The sequence below is a fragment of the Coffea eugenioides genome, chromosome 3 (genome assembly GCF_003713205.1).
Source record: "Coffea eugenioides isolate CCC68of chromosome 3, Ceug_1.0, whole genome shotgun sequence".
Classification (NCBI taxonomy): Eukaryota; Viridiplantae; Streptophyta; class Magnoliopsida; order Gentianales; family Rubiaceae; genus Coffea; species Coffea eugenioides.
Window position 1 is genome coordinate 2,088,455 of NC_040037.1, and position 21,706 is coordinate 2,110,160.

Sequence of the window (21,706 nt, forward strand, 5' to 3'; positions counted from 1 at the left end):
GTGAAACACAGCTTGTAGCGAACAAAAATGCCCTTCATATTTCGGCATGCGTCTGGTTTCCATCGGTATTAACTATTGAACTTGACAGAAAGCCCAACATTTTGCACTTTGGATAGATCGGGAGCCAAAAGTTCACTTTTAACCGTTAGGGGACCAAAAGTTCAACCGACTAATAGTTTGAGAGTCATTGGAATTTTTTTTTTTATAAAAAATGTCAGTGAGCTTATGAACAATAACCATGGGCTGGTTATACTGTAATTCTTGTTAGTAGTGTACACCGTCCCTAGCAAGTGACAATTATGTTTTCCATTTTGCTCCGAACCTCCAAGTTCTGTCTGCCCTCTTTGTTTTTGTCTTCCCCTCCCTACTCTTCCTAGTCTCTCTCTCACAAGAACAAGAACTTTTCTTAATCATACGTGATAATCAATTTTTTTTAATTTTATTTTTTGGGGTTCCATTTTTGGATTATGAGTTAGAGGTGGGTTAACGGAACACACCATGGCTCTCCTTTATTTTTTTTCCTTAATTAATTTGCTGATCTGCATCCATGGCTCCTAGGAATAAAAAGCACTAACTTGAAATCATTAATTTTTGTTGGAGTGTTAAAATTTGGATCATATAACTAAATGCATTTAATTCTTTCCTGAAATCTTAAATACTAGAATAATTGATAATTTACAAACCCAAATACTTCCTAAATGATATAAACAACTAGAGGGATTTGAAATAATTTCAAATACTTCGTTCAAATCTCTGAATCCAAACACAACATATGGAATTTTAGTCACTGATCACAAAAGCCTTGCATGTAAGGGTGGCCACAAGTTCAGATTTAAACTAGAATCGGACTAGAGTCAGTCCAGCAGTTTGTTGGACCGGAATCGAAACTGGATATTGGATACTAGAACTAAAACCACAACCGTGACTATAGTTTCAGGTTCACGTTCATCAAAATTTTGAATTAGAACCAATATTGCAGATTTACGACACGTTCAAACCGTTTAAAAAAATATTTGCTATCTAAACATATTTGATCAGTTTAGAGTTTAATAATTGCTATCTAAACATATTTGATCAGTCCACACATAATGCTAGCAGGTCCAATTCTAATCCAATAATCCATTGTCCTATGTAATTGGCAAGCCTATACACTATTACTAATCTAAATCCAAGACGAATATAATCTAATCAATAACAAGATTTTTTTTTCATAAAATTCGCCCACGTCTTCTCTTTTTTCTTACACATGATAATACAATATTTTTTTTTTTTTTTACATTCATTGTCATATTTTTTTAGAAACAATCTTATAAAACAAGTGTTTAAACATTATTAAAAGAACTAAAATTGTAACCAAAAGAACTCGGAACTGGAGCTAAAGGTTCAACAACTGTAATCGTAATCATCCCTAAAAGGGCTGGTTTAAATTTCAGTTTCAGAAAAATTAGAACTATTAATTTTTAAATCGAAACTGATGATTCTAGAATTGTAACCATGTCTACTTGCATGTATGATCCACAAACGTCATGGAATTGATATGAAGGAATAAGAAATCGAAGCCGTTAATTTTTAAATCGAAAATGTCAATTCCAAAATCGTTATCAAGTTTACTTGCATGTATGATCTACAAGTGTCATAGAATTAACATGAATGAGGAGAACAGTGCAATCAGACAAATCAGTAAGAAAGGTTACTTGGTGGGAATAGTGGCACAGACGGTATTACCGGTCCGGAGTGACCGATACCCAGCTATAAAAAAAAAAAAAAAAAAAAAAAAAGGTTACTTGGTGGGCAATGGAGAGCGAATCCTTGCCACCAGGGCTCGTTTCCTCGACCATAGAGACTAGAGAGTGACTTTGGAGAGAAAATTATTTGGAAAAAGATTTTATTTTGTAACATGATATACGTGACTTAAAAAGAATAAAAAAATAATTGAAAAAATATTTATGAATAACAGGAACAAATTTTTTTTTAATCAAAATTAGTTTTGGTACTCCATTAATTTTACAAATCTTGGTCAACTGGGAACACGGGACTTTAGGCCTCAAGGAGGGCGGCTTTGATAGGAGGAAAATGTATCCTAAATGTATCGTAATTGCGCGTTTTTTCCTGCTGACGAGGACGCCGGTGTTGGAGCCAACAGGCTGCGTTCGTGCTTAGTATTAATTGAGAAGAAAGGTGACAAAATATTGTACTTCTCAGGAAAAGCGGAATAAGTGTTACAGGAATACAAGTAGAGTAGAGAAGATCCCGATTGTACTCTTTCACTCTACAGCATAGATATCATACTACAGCATGTAGAGGATCTTCTTGGCAGCATACCAACGTTACTCAGTAGACATAAATAAGATGATAGGGCAAGGACATAAAGAGTCTGGTCCAATAATTCACTCTCTACGACCAAAAGAAATCCCCAGTTCCATTCCAGACGGACAAAAACACATTGGACTGAGTCTTCAATAACGTACTAGAGAACAGTTAAAGAGATGCTCACTCGCTTCAAGACAACCAACTGGAACCTTCCCTGCATGGTAAAGGTCAAAACTGAACCAAGTTCAATATCATCCACACAGTTAGGACACGTATCTTAGGTAAAAAATAAAGACCATAAATTACAATAGGTACTTAATGAGAAAGAACAAACTTTCTTCCCTGATGTCTGAAATGCTAAGAAGCTACAACGAGATCCATTAAACAAACAGAAGCAGAGTCAAAAGCCAGCAACTTTAAATCCTAAACTGTTTGAAGTCCAATATAACGATTCTAGTACTGCAACTCAGACACAGATTTAACAGGTTTCACAAGGGAGGGAAATGCTACCTGCAATGTTGTCAATTACAGCAAGGGCATCTACATGTGCCGCATTCCCCTTTTCAAGGTTTTCACAAGGAAAGTAGAGTACTTGGTGAACCCGCCCTTTGGCGCTACACTATACATAATCTTCAGTTGACCAGCAGATCCAGATTCTTTTTTTGCTCCAACAGAAGTCAGTGTATGATATGATGAGTGTCCAATAGGAATACTACAGGAAGCTTGTTGCTGTTTTGCACATAACCAGAAGACATGTTAAGTAGAATGCTACCTTTACTTCTTTAGAAAATCAAATTTAGATTCCTTAAATTGACTGTCAGCGGGTAAAGAATAATTTGGACAAACAAAATGAGTGTTGACATCATTGCCTCATAAGATTAGAATCAATGCAGAATTCCAAGTATCATCCCCAATCCTATTAGCCCAAAGGATCTATTCCCAAGTCCGTGATTTCCAGGATTAGCTCAGCATTTCTGTTCAAGGTCATACTAAATAACAGGTGTACAATAACTCCTTAGAGGGTTCATGAGCTGTACATTAGCAGGAATGAATGACCATCAAAAGAACTCAAGTGCTGATACAAGCTCACTACAAATAAGCCTAGGATTCTTTCAAGCTCGAGAAATCTTAAAGAAAATCTGCCTCCAATTTTCTACCACACACATTTTAGCCACCATATGATTCCACGAGGAAGGATCTCAAAAATCAATCACAAGATGTGTACCCAGTCTCAGACAGGCTTCCCAATCAATATCATAATTTGAAACAACAAAAAGCTTTCCGTGGCTTTATGCTTAGGCTGGATGAGATATTATTACCAAGTCAAGTTACTGCAAATTCAGCATGGTTAAAAAGGAAATGCAAAGAGAGAAGCTTGGGAAACAAAGTCCTAGATGATGCGGTGGCAATCAAACTTGTCTCATGCAAAGCATTGGGACAGCAGTGGGGTAGAGTTAAGCTCCACTCCCAGAACAAGGAACTAATGAGACAACTAAAGCATCAGAGACCCTCGGATAGTAGAATAGCTACTTTGATTGATGACATTTCTAACATGGAGGAGTTGTTTCACTTGTGCTCTATTTGCCTGGTTAGGGAAGATAGTATGGAAAGTAGTAAAAGACTTAGCTCCTATGCCTCAGTGTCATTGAGCACTAAATGTACAGTTTTTCGAGCCTTTGCTCGCACATGTAACTTCCATTACACTGATGAATGAAATTATCCTAACATTTCGACAAAAAAAAAAAAAAAAAAAGGAAATGCAAAGGGTTAAAAGCCATCAAGTTTTTTAATGATAAAAAACAATTTCAACCAGCTGTACATCATCTTTTTTTCCTAAAGCTTATGCTGCTTTATATTGAATACAGCTATAGATTAAGAAGAATTCAGAGATTAAAAAACAAGAAAACTTTGAAGTTCGAATGTTGATAATAGTCCAGCTAAAGCTACTTTGGAGTCCAGAGAGCACCACAAATATTCATACGGCTAGTAAATGCACAAATAAAGCAGCTGAATACCATCTATATAGATTAAGAGGAATTCAGAGATATAACAAGAAGAAAGTTTCCAGTTCAGAATGTTAATTACAGTCCACCTAAAGCTACTTCAACGTTGAGAGAGCACAACAAATTCCCAAACAGCTAAAGATGAGCACTAGAGCTACTTAAACTCAAAACCAAGGCAGCTGAATACCATTCAACCACAAGAAACACAATAAGATGACCTGATTACTCAAGTTGGGCTTCAATTAGATGTTAATAATTATCATCTCTTGATAGGATGGAGCTATTCACTACATGATGTTTGTGAAAGCTCTACTCAAGCATTACCAATTCACCAAGTATAGTTTGCAGTCCTGTAATTTCATCTTTCATCTCTATATTGAATTAGAAACTTCAACTTTGCTATCCAATTCCAAAGCTTGATTCTTTTACATGTACTCGAGCACGATTTTCGTGTTTATAGGTCGCGCATTCGTAGGACATCAATCATCTTCTGATATTTAGTTTTTCATGCATCAGAACAATTCTTAACATGAACTATTAGTGTATGTTTACAAATGGGTTTTGGTATAACATTTAAATTATGCACCGAGTGGTAAAAGGAAGGCAGAAATTTGTAATCATCATCAGTAAAAGCACCTTATTTTCGTTCACTAAACCTCGGATCAATATCTTTTTGTTTAGAACACTAGGGCAAAACTTCATGATGAATACTTTTATATCTCAAGCTAAATGCTCTTCAACACGTTGACCATGCAAAAATGAAAGGAAATTTGGTTCTTTGAATCTTGTAAGATATATTCAATTTCTAGCTTTGCCAGGCATTAATACACTCGTGAGGTTAAGAACAGCAAGGCTGGTTCATTAGACAAAAAAGAACTTTTCCCTAAAACCACTAGATCTGCCTCTGCTAAATAAGACATGCAGTTTCATTACCTGAATTTTAGGAACACCAACTATGAAGCCCTCCAAACTCCTCTTCTCCTCGTGTCCAAAATTCATACAACTGCCACACCCCCTACTTCTTGCATACACTGAACATAAACTATGTCAAAAAAACATTGCTAGCAAATTGCTCTGCTTCCAAATTATCTCAAAGTGAAGGACCCAACGCTTACCTATCTTATTTACAAGAGTCAAATTTGCACAGGCACCAGTACTACAGGAAAAAGGAAACACAAAAAGATGGGGAAACAATATCAGCAAGAAAGCCTGCAAAAAAAGGGCTTAAAGGAAAGTCCACCAAAGAAAAGTTACGTCCTGACAAAGGGTACTGAGGAAGTTCTTAACAATGCAAGTGGAGTTTGGTGATTAACCATATAAATGGGCTTCCTAAAAGGGAAGTCCATTTGAAAACATCAAAACATGTGCAAATTTGATATGGGCTTCTTACAGTAGTCACTTCTCTGAAGGTCCATGCACATTATAGGACCATATTAACTCATTCAATTTCAAAGTCAACTTTTGTTTAATCTACTTCGGATATTAATTATCAAATAAAAACTCACTAAACTTTTCTTTCACTTACCCCTCCTGAAAGCCTATAATTTGAGCTTGTGTCTAGCATGTATCATCTGGTACCAAATTCAGCTGAACTGTCTTGTGATATCATTTGGCTTGTTTAGGGACAACAAGATAAGGAATCAGACATCCCATTCTATGATATTCCAGCATTAAATATTACCATATAAAGATTGATCATGTTAAGCCATACAACATTCTTGGAAACACTAGAGCATTGTAAAATTATGTCAACCAACAATAGTTCCAGGTTTGGCTAAGGGTTTAGGCAAGTTCTACAGCTAAATTGCAAGCTAAGGACTACAAAGAATTGGTGACGTGGTGACAATCCATCAAAAATAAACTGACTGACTCATCCTGAATTGCTGGTTTTGTCATTTTTCACGTATAGGAGGTTATGCAACAAACAACACCAAAAGGTTAATAGTACCAAAACCTGCAAACACCATGGATATCTCGGTCCTTTACATGCAATCCTGTTTGCTCGAAGATCCAGGCAAGTTTTGCTGCCAATCTAGCTTCTTCCTGTAAAGAAACATATCAGAAGTCATGAATCTATCATGCAAAAGACCATAATGCACATTCTTCCCATATAAGACAAATGCAGGTGACTGAAAATTCAATTACACTTTGGTTTTTCTTTTTGTCAAGTCAACACACAACAAGAACAAAATGGATACTTTATGAACATGTGACCAACCAAATTAGATCTTCAAAAAAATAAAAAGGAGTAAGTCAAAAAACAATGCATTGATTATATAGTAGAACTCTGTGTAATTTTGATGTCATTGTAAACCCTGCCTTTTGTCATTGTGAGGTTAATAGCAAAGAAAACCTTCAACACTTACCATATCTAGATCATTTTGTATAGTCTACAGAGAGCAGAAGTGGATAAAGGTTTCTGCAACACACTTCAGATATAGACAAAAAGAAAATACCACCAAAGAAAGGAATAAAACCATACCTGATCTGGGTCTAGCTGGAGAAATGCGCTTAGAGAATGACCAATATTCTCAAATATCTTAAACAACAGTAAGATCATCTTCATACGAGCCTTCATATCCTTCCATTCTTGCAGGAGCTCATTGTCAACATCAGAGTACAATGATCTCTTTTGAAGAATATCTATTCTTGAAATCTTGCATGCAACAAATTTTGTGATGTCAGACTGTTCTCCAGCTAAAGGAAGGCCATGCATTTCCTTAGTGACATTTAGAGGCATAAGCTTTTGATGAGCTACTAACAAAAGGGCAGCTACATCAACAAGTTTGCCTGGCTTAGTATATTTGAAAAATTGCTCCCTAATCTCATTTGTATGCTGTGCAAGCAATCTCAAGACTTCCATACTTCTACGCTGCCAGAAGAAGTTTTCTTCGATGAATAAGGCAAAACCAAGGGTTTTGGGGGGGGGGGGGGGGGAATTTATAACTACCCATAAGGCAAATCCAGAAAAGTTAAAAAATGCCCCAAGAAGCACCGGATGATAATTCAGAAAGAACCTTTTCGCCTCTCAAAAGACCGAAGAAGAGACTGAAAATTGATTCTTGTCTAGTCCAACCATTCAATTGTATTCCACTCCTGTGCAAATAGACAAGCAACAAGGTAATTGCGAAAAGATTAGTTTGACAGACCTCAAAGGCAATAATAGGTAAGGATGGCAATGGGGGCGGGTGCCTGCGGGGGGACTAGGGGGGGTTGGGGCGAGGGCGGGGGAATTTCTCCCCCCCCCGCCCCGCCACCCGCTTTAAAAAAATAAATGTATAAAATATATATGTATATGATTATATATATAATATATAATTTAATTAGTTACAAACTTATGATAATGATATTATTAGTCATATGTATTATATAATATATATTAGTATATGTAATATAATTGATATTATCAATTATGCTAATAATTATATATGTGTACTAATACAAATTATTAATTGGTTATACTAAATTTACTAATACATTTATACTAAATCCCTAATTACACTTAATACAATAACATTTTTTTCTCAAAAAAAAGCACAAGCACAACAATGAATTAGTGATTATATTTGTGCCAAAAATGAAAACTTGACTATTTTAGTTATATTTATTTCATCATGTTGGATTGTATTCAAATAACTTTTGTTTGATTGTTTTTATAAGTTTCAATTGTGAAATTTCAATGAATAATAATTTGGTAATATGTTGATATTTTAGTACTTGATTATTTGCTAAAATTCAACTATAATAAAATTATATAACAAATTTTTATTAAGCCCACAGGGACACCCGTGGAGGGAAGCGGGGCGGGGACGGGGACGGGGGATGGGGCTGGGGCTGGGGCGGGGGGAATTTGTAGGCAGCTCAAATCAGCCCAAATCCCCGCCCGTTGCCATCCTTAGACAACACAAGGCATTCACCATAATGAATTTGGTGAGCAAGTTCTATTGCAGCAACAATAGCATGGAGAACATAGGGGCAAACATTGCAGTAACTAGAACAAGGTGATCCAGTCCATATTACGAATTGTAAAAAAGAATGGTAACTGAACAGTAACTGTTCTCAGCTAATTAGTGCAACTACTGATTAAGGCAAGAAAGAAAATTTAACATTGCAAGAAAAGATCGAGTTGACATATACCTTACAGATAAAAGGGCAACATCTATTGGCAGCATATCCTTCATATGATAAAAATCACTTTCACACATATAATTTGCTCCCTCTGCATCCCCATTAGCCAGCAACCACTTAGTTATTCCAACAGATGAAAAATAAGCTGCCAAATGCAAAAGAGGAGGTCTGCTACAACCCGAAAACGACTCATGGTTACGTAAACAAAATTTGGTTCCAGTTTCTCCATTGATCACAGCAGCAAAACATTTCGAAGAATCGAATGCAAACATCTGTTCCAAAATCCAACCCGGCACGTCTTTTGTGCTTTCATAATTCTCGTTTATCAGAGGGACAAATTCATCCTTGTCATCATGCAAGAGTGCACGCTCAATCATTTCATCCAGAGTCAAAGATCTGCAAACATGCTGAACCTCGCCATGCTCCTCCCCATGCTTCCCATATTCAAATGTCGAAATCTTCTCCTCTATCCGGTAATAGTTATAGAACAAAGTCAAAGATTTCCCCTTCTCCAACTCATTATTATTAAGCCAAATAGGCTGCTTTTTAGGCAGACGAGGGAAAAAGAAAAAGCAAAAGGCAGCAAAGATGTTAGTATACAATTTCTTTTACAAAAAAAGAAATAAAAAAAAATCTCTATGCTAGCACTAATCCTGATCTCCAGCGTCCAAAAATTTCTAACTCTTCGTCTCGTTATTGCAGCCCGGGGAAAAGCAGAAAGAGAAAAATTTTACCACCAGAAAACGACGTTCCCTACAACGACAGACATCCCCTTTAATTTCTTCTCTCACTGGATTCTTTTTCTTCTTTTTTGACTTGGTAACTCTTCAACAAAAGGTTTCATTAGCTCAGAAGCTCTAGAGTTAGCAAAAAGATCCCATTTTTTTTAGGTTTGAAGTAGGCAAATGACAACAACCGATTTGTCTGGAAGTGCTATGTCCGCTCTAGATCTCACTCAAATCGAACAAATCTTTAACATAGAAGAGAAGCTGAAATCTTATAATGCGATTCACCATATTTTACTCCATTACAACCTAAATATTTAAGAACAAGTTAACAATACAAACAGACTTATTAGGATACAAATAGCCGAACTTTTGCTCTGAAACGAAATGCTTGTTACATCAAGTACTAGGTTGTAGTGTTCTTTTCTCTACTCCAAACTTTATAAATTTCTTTTCATTTATCTGTAAACTCAGTAAACGAATCCGACAAACAGATCGATTAAAAGAAGACTCTAAAAACAGAATGTAAAATACATAAAAGAACAGGTTGTTACCGCTTCCATCCTCACACTGGCAAGTCCTCTCCGGCCTCCACACCCGGTGCCGCCGTAGTATAAAAAAAAAAGATAAACACTAAGGATAATAAAGGGTAAGAAGGAAGCCCAGCGTAAGAAAACACAACAGCAACAAAAGAGGCCGTGGAAGCTATCAAAAAACTTTTCAGGCATGATCACATTCAGACCCCGTATATTTTGACCAATTAAACATTTCGCCCCAAAGGTTTGAAATACTACTGATAAGTATAAACAGATGCAATATTATTCAAAATTATAATTTATAAGGGAAAATCGCCAATTTAGTCCCTAAATATTTTCACTAACGCCAATTTGGTCCTTTAAAGTTTTTTACTATGAAATTAGTCCTCAAAGTAAAATATATACGTCAATTAAGGACCTGCGTCGTAGCGCCGCCGCAAACTTGTCTCTTATTGAAGTAGACGGCGGTCCATTCAAGGGCTTTTTGGGCATTTCATGCACTCTCTCAAAAGTTTTCCTAATTTCGGCATATGTTGGACGCAAACCAATTTTCTATCTCGAATTGAGCTCATGATCTCCTTCTGTCCTTTGACAGCATTTTCATAGCTCTGCAGAAGAGAATCAATCTACTTCCCCATTGATCCCAGAGGGATGGAAGTAGCAGCAGCAAGGACGGCCGCAACAGGAGGAACAGCCATAGCAGCAGCCATGACTGAACATATAAGAACAGCAGCAAATGCGGCAACAAAGATAATGCTCGACAATTTTCTCCAAGCATGGATGTACTTAAGCTTTTATCAAGCTTAGTCTTTCGCATTTACAGCTTCTCAAGCATCAGAATTTGGGCATGGGAAATTTCACTAGGCTTGACAACTGGATTAGAGGCCATGGCTACTAACTTTTGGGCAACTGGGCATATCCAGTTGGGCAAACTTCCCCATTTTTGGGCAACTGGGCAACTAGATTAGTCACCAAATTTGAAAGACTAAGCTTCTAATCCAGTTGTTTCTCTTGCAAAAATAGATATTGAAATTTTTCTGGGAGAAACAACATATGAAGAAGATTTTTTTACCTTTCATAACAGGGTAAGTTCATTGGAACAAATCTCTGAGTAATTCAATTGGTTGTAAAGATAAAAGGCGGGGAAAAATCCCAAAAGAAAAAGAAAAAGGCTTCCATCTGAAAACTCATATCAACCACCGAGAATCAACAATGGTTCTAATCGTCTTTAGTCCTCATAATTAGGAACCGTTTCAAGTAAATCAGAGCTTTAATCCTTTGTCTGAATTCCAAATCCACTCACTTCAATTGATAGAGTAGCTATAGAAGACCCATGGGCGGAGAGAGACAGATGAGGAATTTCGGCAAAAGCTCCAAGACAAATGTGAAGGCCGGCAACGGTCAGGAGATCAGGAGAGACAGGAAATCGGGTACAGGCATGAATGGATTGCCGAAGAAAGGTGGCAATGGCGGCAAGTTCACGTGGTCCGGTGACTGTTACTCCGATGCTGAGCTAGGACGGATCCACAAAGAAGCTGTCGCCGTAAATGATCCCAACTATGAAGATCCTATTAAGAACGAAGACTGAAGATCATAAATATCATCGTCGTTGTCATCGGCTGTGATTATGAAATGTTGATCTTTTGATTTCTTTGTTTTTTAAGAACTTGGAGATGTAAATACGCCTTTGATTATACCTAGGTATATGAATCTATGGTGATCTGTGATTTACCCTATTAAACAAAAAAAAAAAAAAGAATTCCAATCCGATCTTCACCAACCCAGAAACTGATCTTCCGACTTGAAAATTCCTGCAATCTCCCCTGTCGAACAACATTCAGTAAAAAAAGACGAGCTTAAATTGCCAAAGATTCATACAAGAAAATCCACGAAAATCAAATTTCCAATACCATCACTAACCTCCAAAGCTTCAGGATCAGACAGAAAAATCAGATTTCTAAGGAAACTCAAATCCCAGTCCAAAGAATTCTTCTGAAAACAACTCCAATTCCTCTTGAATATCCAGTTGCCCATATTTCACCAGGCTTCTCAAGCCCAAATTTCGCAATTTCACCGGGCTTCTTACTCATAGGACTTCCTTCTAAGAATTCATGGCATGAAGTGCCCAAAAAGCCCCTGAATGGACTGCCGTCTACTTCAATAAGAGACAAGTTTGCGGCGGCGCAACGACGCAGGTCCTTAATTGACGTATATATTTTACTTTGAGGACTAATTTCATAGTAAAAAACTTTAAGGGACCAAATTAGCGTTAGTGAAAATATTTAGGGACTAAATTGGCGATTTTCCCAATTTATAATCACCTAAAATAACGAACCATGAACAGGCCGTGCGGCACAGCTAGGTTGTTGCAAAATGCCGCACATTAAAGTTCTATCAGTAATGGGAAGCCCAGGGCCAACAGAAGTATCCAAGACCATAACTCTAGCTAAAGATGCTACCGATCTTAACTAAATTGCGTTCGGCCGACAGTCAAAAAGATAAGAAAGCCTGTCCAAGAAAAAGGTCCGCCAGAACCCCCAAAAAAAAAAAAAGTACTAGCCTTTAGTCTTTACTGATAGGGTTTCAAGGTTGCCAATTTACTAGCGTCTGCTAGAAGACGGATTTTGGCCGGAGCTCTGGAAGCCGGAACAATGGATGAGAAAAAGGTGACAGCTTTGCTCGAGTTTTGTTGATTACTTATGTTAATTGCGCTGAATATTCTGTCCTGTATTTGTTTGGAGAACTTGCAGTGTAATTATGAGAATGTGAAACATATCCACAATGTTAGATTTTGGAGCCAAAAACACCTTATTTCTTCGTCCAGCTTTTCTTCTTATTTCTTCACACTTACATGGGAACCAGTCAGAAATCTGTTGTTTTTACAAATGGCTTCCCGACCTTACCCCTTCATTTCATTGTAAACCCTTCATGTTGTTCCCAAAGTTGATAGGAAGACTACATTTCCCCTACCTGGTTTGCATATGGTACTAAACAGTTTGGGGTAGGGTGCAACAGAGTGCTGAATAAGCTAGTATTTCACAGATTCATTTTATCCACTGAACTTTTTTGTTCAATAAATTAGTTTTCAAAAGCATCTCTTCACCCACTGAACCGTTTTTGGTTTTCCTTTCGGTGTGTCAGTTCAACACCTATTGAACTTCTAAATGTGCTCTATTCCGGTTATACTTCTGTAGTGCGTCTTTTATCTCAAAGGAATTAGCTATCAAAAATTAACGGAGCAGTACAGTTGTCTCTGAGATCAGGGCGAATAACAAATGGAATGACCTAGATGATTCCAATTTGATTGGGTTCAATGGGTGAATTGGTACCAAAAAAGAGTTTGGGCAGAATGAGCCTTTTGAATAGGTTGGTTGGTACCTGTTAATTTTCCGATCAAAAGTTGACTTTTCTTTTTTAATTCTCGTTTGTGGTATTTATTTTGTTATAGCATTTCATCATTCTACCATCAATTCTTCATCGCAACTACCATGGAGAGCAGCTTCCTTCAATTAGACATCATGATCTCTCCCTCTCTAACACACGCACGCGTTCACATGCACAAATAGAATCCGATAAGAAAAAAAACCACTGTCTTACTATTTAACCATACAGTACTAAAATCCGAAGTTTGGCTGCTCCTTTCTTGGTATGGTAATCTACTTAGCATGGTACTTGATAGCTCCATACTTTCTTACTTCAGACTGGTCAAAAGAAATTAAAAGCAGAGACGTACGCAAAAGTGAACTTATATGTATCATCTGTTAAGGTTCAACATCCAATCAGACATGAGTTTGTTATCAGATCAAGAAGCAAATAGAACTAATCAATCTTATCTTCAGAATTTTGTAAAGGTGCACTTCTTAAACACCTTACAGAAACGCAGTTACCCATTTTGCTCCATGCGGGTGCTGATGAGCCTAGTTGCATAAATTACATCCCTTTGGCCTTTGTTAACTATCGGGGCTTGAGAATAACATCCACTGATTGTTGCATACACTAATCTTTTGCTGCCATAGTAGCTAATTATGCATATCTGGAGTCATGATTTGCTATTTCTGTGGTCAAAGTGATAGAGTCCAATGACGGCAAAGTTCAACTCTTAGCAGTAACAGGCATTTGGAGGCAGCAATGATGATATTTCTTTTAAATTGCACGCTACGCGCTATGCAGCACTAATATGCTAAGAGTTGGTTTTTAGCGGACAAGGTGATGTACATGTGAAGTGTTTAAGATGACCCTCTATGATGTTTCCTTTGTTCTTTTGATTTTTCCAGAACCATCCAACATACTTGGTGGAATTTCCTCTATGCTATCTGATTTGTTTGTTCATGCTAGTTCAACTTGTTTGTGCTTGCCTTTTTTGCAATCCACTTTCCTTTTCCTTGTGATGCCAATTATCTTGAAGATTGCTGATGGAGAATCTTGAAAGTGATCAGGTGAATTGTGATCTGGGACCCATAGCAAATTCCATTGCTGCTGACGACAAGCATAAATTTACGAGCTTGGTTAAAGAACAGCTGAAAAATAGCAAGAATGGGATATGTTCTGTTAGTCTTGGTGAGATGCTTTCCAGGATTTGTTTGCACCGGTCAACTGATTGTGCTAGTGCTCTCCTTGCAGGAGAGACTGGACTCAAAGTAGATATTAATGCAGCACTTATTCGTGGAGGATACCCGTTGCACCTTGCTGCTCATCATCTGTCATTTGAGCTAGCAAAGCTGTTTCTTGAACATGGAGCTCGGACAAATGTAGTTGCTGATGATAAGCTTCCTTTGCAAGTTGCACTTGATGCAATAAGGTTCTTATCTGAAATTTGTTATTTTACGAGGAGTAATCTGGGCATGTACTCTGCGATACTAATTATATACATGCCTCAACTATATAGTTTTTTTTTTTAATGTTCCATAAACATCTGGGAAAAAAGAAATATTTTGTTAGGCTGCACTAATAACATATGGTTAACTTCTTTCATCTATTTTGGTTTTGCTAGTAGATGGTTATCCAATTTTTTACTGAGTTTGATTACCTTAATTTCGATTTAGTAGTTGAAACTGCATTGGATGTAGTTTGCTTAACCATGTTTTGAGCTAAAAAAAACAGAATGGAAGAGGAAGGGAGGGACTGGTTTGGAGTCTTAAATAAGCAATCATTGGGCCTTCCTACATAGTTTGACCATCATAGCTTGAATATTTCATCCATTTCAGCATTTTGTGTTTGAAATGTGCAGAAAGATTTGTGGGTTATTATCATTTATGACCAGAATAATTCTCAGACAAGTCTTCCTGATTTCTGTTTCCTTCAGATTGTGTAAGAATGAGTATTTGATCGTAAGTCTTTATTTTTATGTTTAGGTTTTGAGTGCTGAGTAGTCTGTTTTGGACGTGTTGGTCCTTTCTATGTGCTATACAAAGTAGAGCCAAGTCTCTTTATGTGTTTGATCAATTCAGTCCGGTCCAATTTTTTATAGGGTCTGTCTACCAGGTGCCCAGTGGGCACTCATTAAGATGTACGGTGTTAGATTTTTTGGAAAATTAAGATTAATTAGGGAATGTATATGAACACAAGGGAGGGAAGTAATTGTTAGTGTGTGTATATACGTGGTAGGTTGGGTGGAATTTAGGTGTGTTAGAAAACCTCTTTTATAAACAAGTTAGGAAGACAGACGTTTCTGAAGTTCTATCAATTGCATGTTTCAGACTTGAAACTTGTCAGCGCAAAATAAGTGTACTTAGGCACATGTTTCACAGAAAAAATCACACCTTTCTAGTAGTAACTTCCGTCCAGCACTGATTTTAATGTGTACGATTCCCAGTTCTGTTAGGATTTTATTTCTTTCCAACCTTTAACTTTGAGCTTCTTTCCAGCCGACCAGAAGTTTCTCTCCAGTATGGTTCATGATTCTCTGCTTTGTTTTCATTTTTTATTCTCAATTCTCTCTCATTCTTAGAGGCTCCTGTACTGAAAATAGAACATCTTTGCCCCTTTATGACGTGTGAGACCCTTTTCTCATTGCAAAGTTGAATATGACTCAAATTTTGAAGGTTAATTGACTTCTTAGTTGATATTGGATTTGAACTCACTTTTTCTATTGAAATCATAACTTTGATATGGGATTGATGTTACTGATTTGTTAATCATTTGTTGAAATTTGAGATGTTTTGCTTTGCCCAGTGTTGCATTGATGCTTGAGATTGCATTGTTGTTCTTTTTGGGTGGCTAAAGAAGACTTGAAACTATTTAGTTGCCAGGTGTTACACAACTTACTAGAATCTTGTTTCTCTAAAATGGTTAATTGTACACATACCTGCATGTGATTACTTAAGTAGATGCTCCATTCTACTGAGCCCGTGAAGAGATTAGGAATTTCCAGAACTTTGGTCAACCTTCAGTTAGGGAAACCTTCAAAGAGAGCATTTCTCACATGGATGTAGGTCCTTTTCTTTTGCATTTTTTTCTTTTTATTTTTTTCCAAATGTTAACTATCTAATACAAAAAATCTAGGGTTTTATTGGAGTTGAGTGGGGATGTCTTTTTTCGTAGATTTTGGATTCCTGGAGAGCTAGTTGGCTGGATTTAAATTTTTCTGTCATAGAGGATCAGTTTCTGCACGATATTGTACTGTTACTTTTCTAAGAAATACTACCCCATACATGTTAGCATGACAAGCATATTTGGGAAGATACTGACGGTTATTCACTGTGCTTTGAATACTTTCACCCACATCCTATGCCTTAGAAAATTAGTGGATCAAAGAATCACACTGAGACATGTTTACCCATCCTCCTCTGAAATCTGAAGAGTCAGTGATCGCATCTCCACATCCTCGGTTCTTCTTGGGAGGAAAACCCATAACTATGAAGTCAAATCTCCACCCAACAATTGCGTAATGTAGTTTAGTGACTCATCCCCTGTTCAAATGGCTTCTATGAGTTTGTGTTCTATCTTTATGATGAAAGGGACATTTTTTGTCAAGCTACACACTCTTTGAAAACCTATGCTTGCATACATTTGACAAATATGTTTATGCTCAATAACACACGTCACCTATGTTTCTGGCCTAGGAGTCTATTCATCTATTAAATGATTTTATATACCTGATCTTAGCTTTTGATTTATGAAAAGCATTTTCCCCCTGGTTCACTGTTACTTTTTAAGGCCTGCTTTTACCTTTTTTGGGCAAAGAGACTGAACTTCAGAAGAGGCATGGTAGGTGTTTTGGATTTCTGGTTCTGCTTTCGAAAATCAGAGGCAATTGAGAATAAGCCCTATGTTAGCGGGCATACGTGATATTGTCCTTTTTGACATATCTTAGGCATATGCAGGGTGTCTGGTTACAGCTAATGTGTTTGCGATATTCATGCTGTATTTTCATTTTTTGCTCTTTTCATTGTCCATTTCATGCTCATGTCCCTGGCCCTTGATTCAGTGCCTATTTTTTATGACTGTTGAAAAGTTCATGTTCTTCGGTGGCTGTAAACTTTTTCTTTTCCTTTGTTTATTCTTGTTTCAGCCATCATGACTTTATTGCTGATTGGACCCCAGAAAAATCTGTCTTTAAGTTGATTTATATGCTATGCCTACCATCTTTGGTACGTTTAAGCCCCTCTTTCTTTTCATTGCAACAGCCAATTCACTAAGTGAAAAGAGTAAATACAATATCAAGCTTAGCATGTCTGTTTATTGTTGTTTATGGCAGCGTAAACCACTGGAGGTGGTAAAGTTGCTCTCCGCTGGCATTGACTCTAAAGATGTTGAGAAAGTAGGCAGCTACTGCGTTGAAGAAGGGAAACTTATTCAACTGGCTGCTTTGCTTATGGTGAACAGGGAAAAGCTTCTGGAGCCCCTTCAAGGTTATGAAGCGGATGGCTCTATCCTTGGGCTGTACATTGCAAACAAGTTGAGTTCAGTGATCCTTGAGAAGTACCAATTGATTGCAGATGGTAAATATCAACAGACTAGGTCTTGCAAGCGGATGAGGGATATGATGCTCTCTGCGACGACGTTGCTTCAAATTTTTGAGTGGGCTGGTGATGCTATTGAGGAGTATCATTTTAGAATAAAAGAGATGGTATGTTTACTGGGTTTAATGTACTTACTAAGTTATGTTAGATTGTCGCTGCCGCTGAAATGGGGTTATTTGATTTTATGGTTGTAGTATTCTTTCCATTTTCTGACCCTTGGATGAAGATTGCTGTATTTTATGTTCTGTGTTTTTGGCATTAAATTTTGATTTTTTTTTTTTCCAGTTGGGGTGATCTCTGACTTGCTTCTTTTGAACTGCAAACTAAGGCGCTGATTTGTTTTCTCTATTTGTTTTATTTTCGCAGAGGTTAAGTAATTCCGTGATAGCAGATGATCTCACTGGCTTGCTTCAGAGGTTTAGATTTCTCGGGCCAAGTGACCAGATAAACTGGTAATAGCTCCTGTATAGTTTTCTTCATCAATCACAATGGAGTTGGTTTTGTATTTTGTCTACTTCTATGGTCATCAATTTTAGTTTTTTCATCTTTCAATCATCATTTGCTATTTATGTTTTTGACAAATTTTATCTTGCTGTGGTAATAAACAAGTTCTATCACGCGTTTGCGAGAGGATGAGATAGGTAATTTCTCCACATATCTTTTTAAGTTATCTGACGTGTGAAGTTTTGAAATTAGAATGGAAAACCAAATGAGAGAATATGAGAAAAGCATAAAAGCTAGCGAAGTTTATTTGTATTATGCTTCTTCCTTTGTTGTGATGCAGATGAACTTGTTAAATTGAAGCCCCACAAAAAGTCTTCAATGCAAGGATTGGTCAAACAAAATAAGGTAAAATCTACCTTTAGAAGATGGGAAAGTGAAGGTTGCCCTGTTGTTTTTTAGAACTAAGTAGTGGATGCGCATGTTTTAGCTCCATTTTCTTATCTCTTATAAGAAAATCGTATTAGTGCCTTAACCTCTGAGGCAAATCTGTTTATTTTAATTGCAAGTCCCTCTCGTCCGGAGAAAGAAGTTCCAAAGCTCTCTTCTAAACTCTTCCGTGCCAATTGTAGGGATCATTTTTGTCATCAAGAAATTATTGCTTTGTATTTTTTGTTTGACAATGCTGGCTTTGATATTGTATAGGCTGTATCAAATACCCGAACATTTTCTACATGCTCTCAGCTTCCTGCACTAGGTCCTTGCCACCTGGTTCGCTCATTCCATACTTGTACCGAACCAACAAGTACTTCGGATCTCAAGCTCTTTAAACCAGTGAATGGAACCATCACTCAGGTAATGAATCCAGTAATGCCAAGGTTTAAGAAAGCTGCGATGCGAGTATGTGTTCTGGCTTTGGGCATCAGGAGAAGGATTCAATAGCGAGAATGCACTCGACTGGCGTCTTATGTGGAGTAGCTGTCAGTACTTGACTGTATTAAAAACTGTCAACTGGTTTGTTGGTTTTGGTTTTATGTATTAAATTAGAAGCATTAGGTTTGCCAGGTAAAAGATCATTCTGTGTATTGCTGTCGTATGCTTTGAATTCCTGACTACTTTTAAACAAGATAGTCTGCATTCCTTTTTTGCTGTCAGGTCCAGAATTTGAATTTTTCTTAGTACAGTGTGCTTTTTTCTTTTTGTAGTGTATAAGAGCATTAAAAACTAAAGCACGTTTGGTGTGTATGCAACTAGACATGGTCATGGTTTCAGTGCCGGTTTCGATTTAAGAATTGACGGTTTTGATTTTTATGAAAGGTGGAATCTAAACTAGGATGGTTACGATTATGGTTCTTGAACCTCTGGTTTTGGTTTCTTTCGGTTATGATTTTAATTCTTTTAATTTTATTTAAACATTTGTTGTTATATAATTGATGTTAAGAAAATATGATGATGAATATTTAAAAAAAAAAGAACTTTATTGCATTATCATGTGTAAAGAAAAAAAATGTTACAAATTTTATGAAAAATATCATTATTTATTATATTAGATTGGTTTTGAATTTAGATTAGTTTTTGGGTATGGACTTACTAAAAGAATGAGATAATGGGTTATTGGATTAGAATTGATTTTTTTTTTTTTAACCCGGAACATGCTCCGATCCGAGCCCTTTGGATCCGAGCCGGCACACCAAACCGGAGGGAAGCCGACAGCCCCATACGGTTTTTCCAAGTGAGTCAGGAGGTGCGACGCAGCGGGCACGAATCGAACCCTGGTTAGTGGGGAAGCCAGCAACACAAGGCCGACCCCTCAACCGTTGCGCCATATGCCCTGGGGCATTAGAATTGAAATTGCTGATATTAAATGCTAATTATTAATATTGAACTCTAAATTGGTTTAATAAATAGGTTTGGATAGTCAATGTTTATAAAGGGATAATTTCACAAACCTCCCTTGAGGTTTCTGATTATTGCAGGAAGCTTCCTTCTAGTTTAAAAAATTACACTTACCTCCCCTATGATTAGCATCTCAGCAACAATATAGATTCAATGTGCTAATTTTGTCCTTAAAAATCCTAAAATACCCTTTTGTTACTCGAAAGGGAGAAAAACTCACTAATAAATTTCTTCTATGTTGCAACTATTGTAAATGACATAACTACCATCCTAACGAATTCAATAAATTACTTCACCTTAATTCCCATATTCTCACAATTTTAACGGCCTACTATTGCTGTCCCAAAGCTTTCTATGCAAATCAACAGTGACAACCTAATCTTTAGCTTCATTTTTTTTTTTTGCCTAAATTCAATGTTTGAATTGACTAATATCACTATCCAAATTCAATCAAAATGGGGTGCAACCTTATTGATGCTAAAATAATCTAACCCACCAAGAATATCATCACGAAACAATCAAAAGCAACACTAGAGACCACATCCCATATCTCTAGGCAAATATGATTGCAGTTTTTATATCCCAAAATTCTTTTTTACACAATTGGCATGATACCGTAACTTTCCTCAATTCATGTTTCCTTTTTAGCTATCATTTTTATTTTCTTATATGTACTCTGTATCACCACCATTTTTTTTTACATTCATTTAGTTTGACAATAAATATGATCCGACAACTTGTCATTTTGCAATTTTCAATTCAATAATACTTATAAAAAAAAAAAAGAAACAAAAAAAAGGGAGAAGATCTATTTGCAGAAAAATAGTGGATTATGAAATGCAAAAGAAAGAAGGTTGGAGAGAGAGTTAGAAAGATAGAATAAGAGTTTATTTTATGTGGCAGTCGTTGCTTTAAAATAAAAGACTAGTTATAATTGTAGGATTTTTTTTATTTGTAAGAATTATTTATAAGTAAAGGATATTATAATCATTTTACTACATGAAAGGAGGTTAGTGTAATTATTCAAACCTGATGGGAGGCGAGTGAAATTGTTAGAAACCTCAGGGGAAGTTTCTGAAATTATCCCATGTTTTTTAGACAATTTGAAAGGGTTGTAAATCTAAACCTGAACCTTTAGTTACAGTTATGTTTTCGATTTTGATTTGAAAAATTCAGTTCTGATTTAAGTTCAATATTTCATTGGGCCGATTTCGATCCGATTGCAAATCAAACCTGAACTGTGGTCATTTCTATATGTAATTAGCGAAATTTAAAAAAATTCTATAAAATCAATGCTCTTCAAAATTGAATCATTAAAACAAATACTATTTTATGTCTTGATAAAAGGGAAAAATTGTACGTGCTGAAGTGATCCAAAAAAAAGATTGAAAAAAAAAAGAAGAAATGAAAGATGAAAGAATGTGGCTAATCTTTTGTTTGACATTTTAGCATCTTTACCATAAATTTTCAAGGTGTAATTTTGAAGAGTGTTACAGATAGTGGATAAACCAAGAAAAATTTAGAACCATAAAAGGTAGGACCACAGAAAGTTATTGCAATTGTCTCCTTTGTGAAAGAGGGGTACCATTTGTCCCTTTGCTGTGAAGGTCGTGACAAGACCTTTGTTGTGAAGGTCAAATGACAGAATATAAAATAACGTTACACAATGCAGGTGCTCACGCTGATGAATGGTATAGTTACAGGTG

The 21,706-nt window shown here is 36.5% G+C and overlaps 2 protein-coding genes across 5 annotated transcripts; one reads left to right on the plus strand and one right to left on the minus strand.

Annotated features, from left to right (window-relative positions):
- Positions 1-2,130: 2,130 nt before the first annotated feature.
- Positions 2,131-9,832, minus strand: LOC113765703. Of its 4 annotated transcripts, none has more exons than XM_027309945.1 (9): positions 9,721-9,824; positions 8,451-8,983; positions 7,331-7,409; positions 6,796-7,185; positions 6,268-6,356; positions 5,429-5,469; positions 5,247-5,344; positions 2,821-3,039; positions 2,131-2,544 (listed from the first exon to the last, which is right to left on the minus strand). In XM_027309945.1, exons 1-8 carry the CDS (start codon positions 9,727-9,729, stop codon positions 2,851-2,853), a joined length of 1,428 nt encoding a protein of 475 aa, XP_027165746.1. In that variant the 5' UTR covers positions 9,730-9,824; the 3' UTR covers positions 2,131-2,544; positions 2,821-2,850. The 4 variants fall into 4 exon arrangements, 3 of the variants coding, with proteins under 3 accessions (XP_027165746.1, XP_027165745.1, XP_027165747.1); XM_027309944.1 differs by having other exon boundaries at positions 2,131-2,524; positions 9,721-9,823; XM_027309946.1 differs by having other exon boundaries at positions 2,131-2,524; positions 8,451-8,980; positions 9,721-9,822.
- Positions 9,833-12,076: 2,244 nt separating this feature from the next.
- Positions 12,077-19,300, plus strand: LOC113765112. The gene is made up of 8 exons (XM_027309172.1): positions 12,077-12,368; positions 14,139-14,500; positions 17,213-17,291; positions 17,399-17,770; positions 18,030-18,115; positions 18,273-18,304; positions 18,448-18,512; positions 18,810-19,300. Exons 1-8 carry the CDS (start codon positions 12,354-12,356, stop codon positions 19,044-19,046), a joined length of 1,248 nt encoding a protein of 415 aa, XP_027164973.1. The 5' UTR covers positions 12,077-12,353; the 3' UTR covers positions 19,047-19,300.
- Positions 19,301-21,706: the final 2,406 nt, after the last annotated feature.

Excerpts from the sequence above, each read along its gene's own strand:
- LOC113765703 (XM_027309945.1), bottom strand. Across the intron at positions 5,470-6,267 it reads GATATCCATGGTGTTTGCAG|TACTGGTGCCTGTGCAAATT; the intron begins GTTTTGGTACTA and ends TTTTTCCTGTAG. Across the intron at positions 3,040-5,246 it reads TTGGTGTTCCTAAAATTCAG|CAACAAGCTTCCTGTAGTAT; the intron begins GTAATGAAACTG and ends TGTGCAAAACAG.
- LOC113765112 (XM_027309172.1), top strand. Across the intron at positions 18,116-18,272 it reads CCAAGTGACCAGATAAACTG|TTCTATCACGCGTTTGCGAG; the intron begins GTAATAGCTCCT and ends GTAATAAACAAG. Across the intron at positions 18,513-18,809 it reads GATTGGTCAAACAAAATAAG|GCTGTATCAAATACCCGAAC; the intron begins GTAAAATCTACC and ends GATATTGTATAG.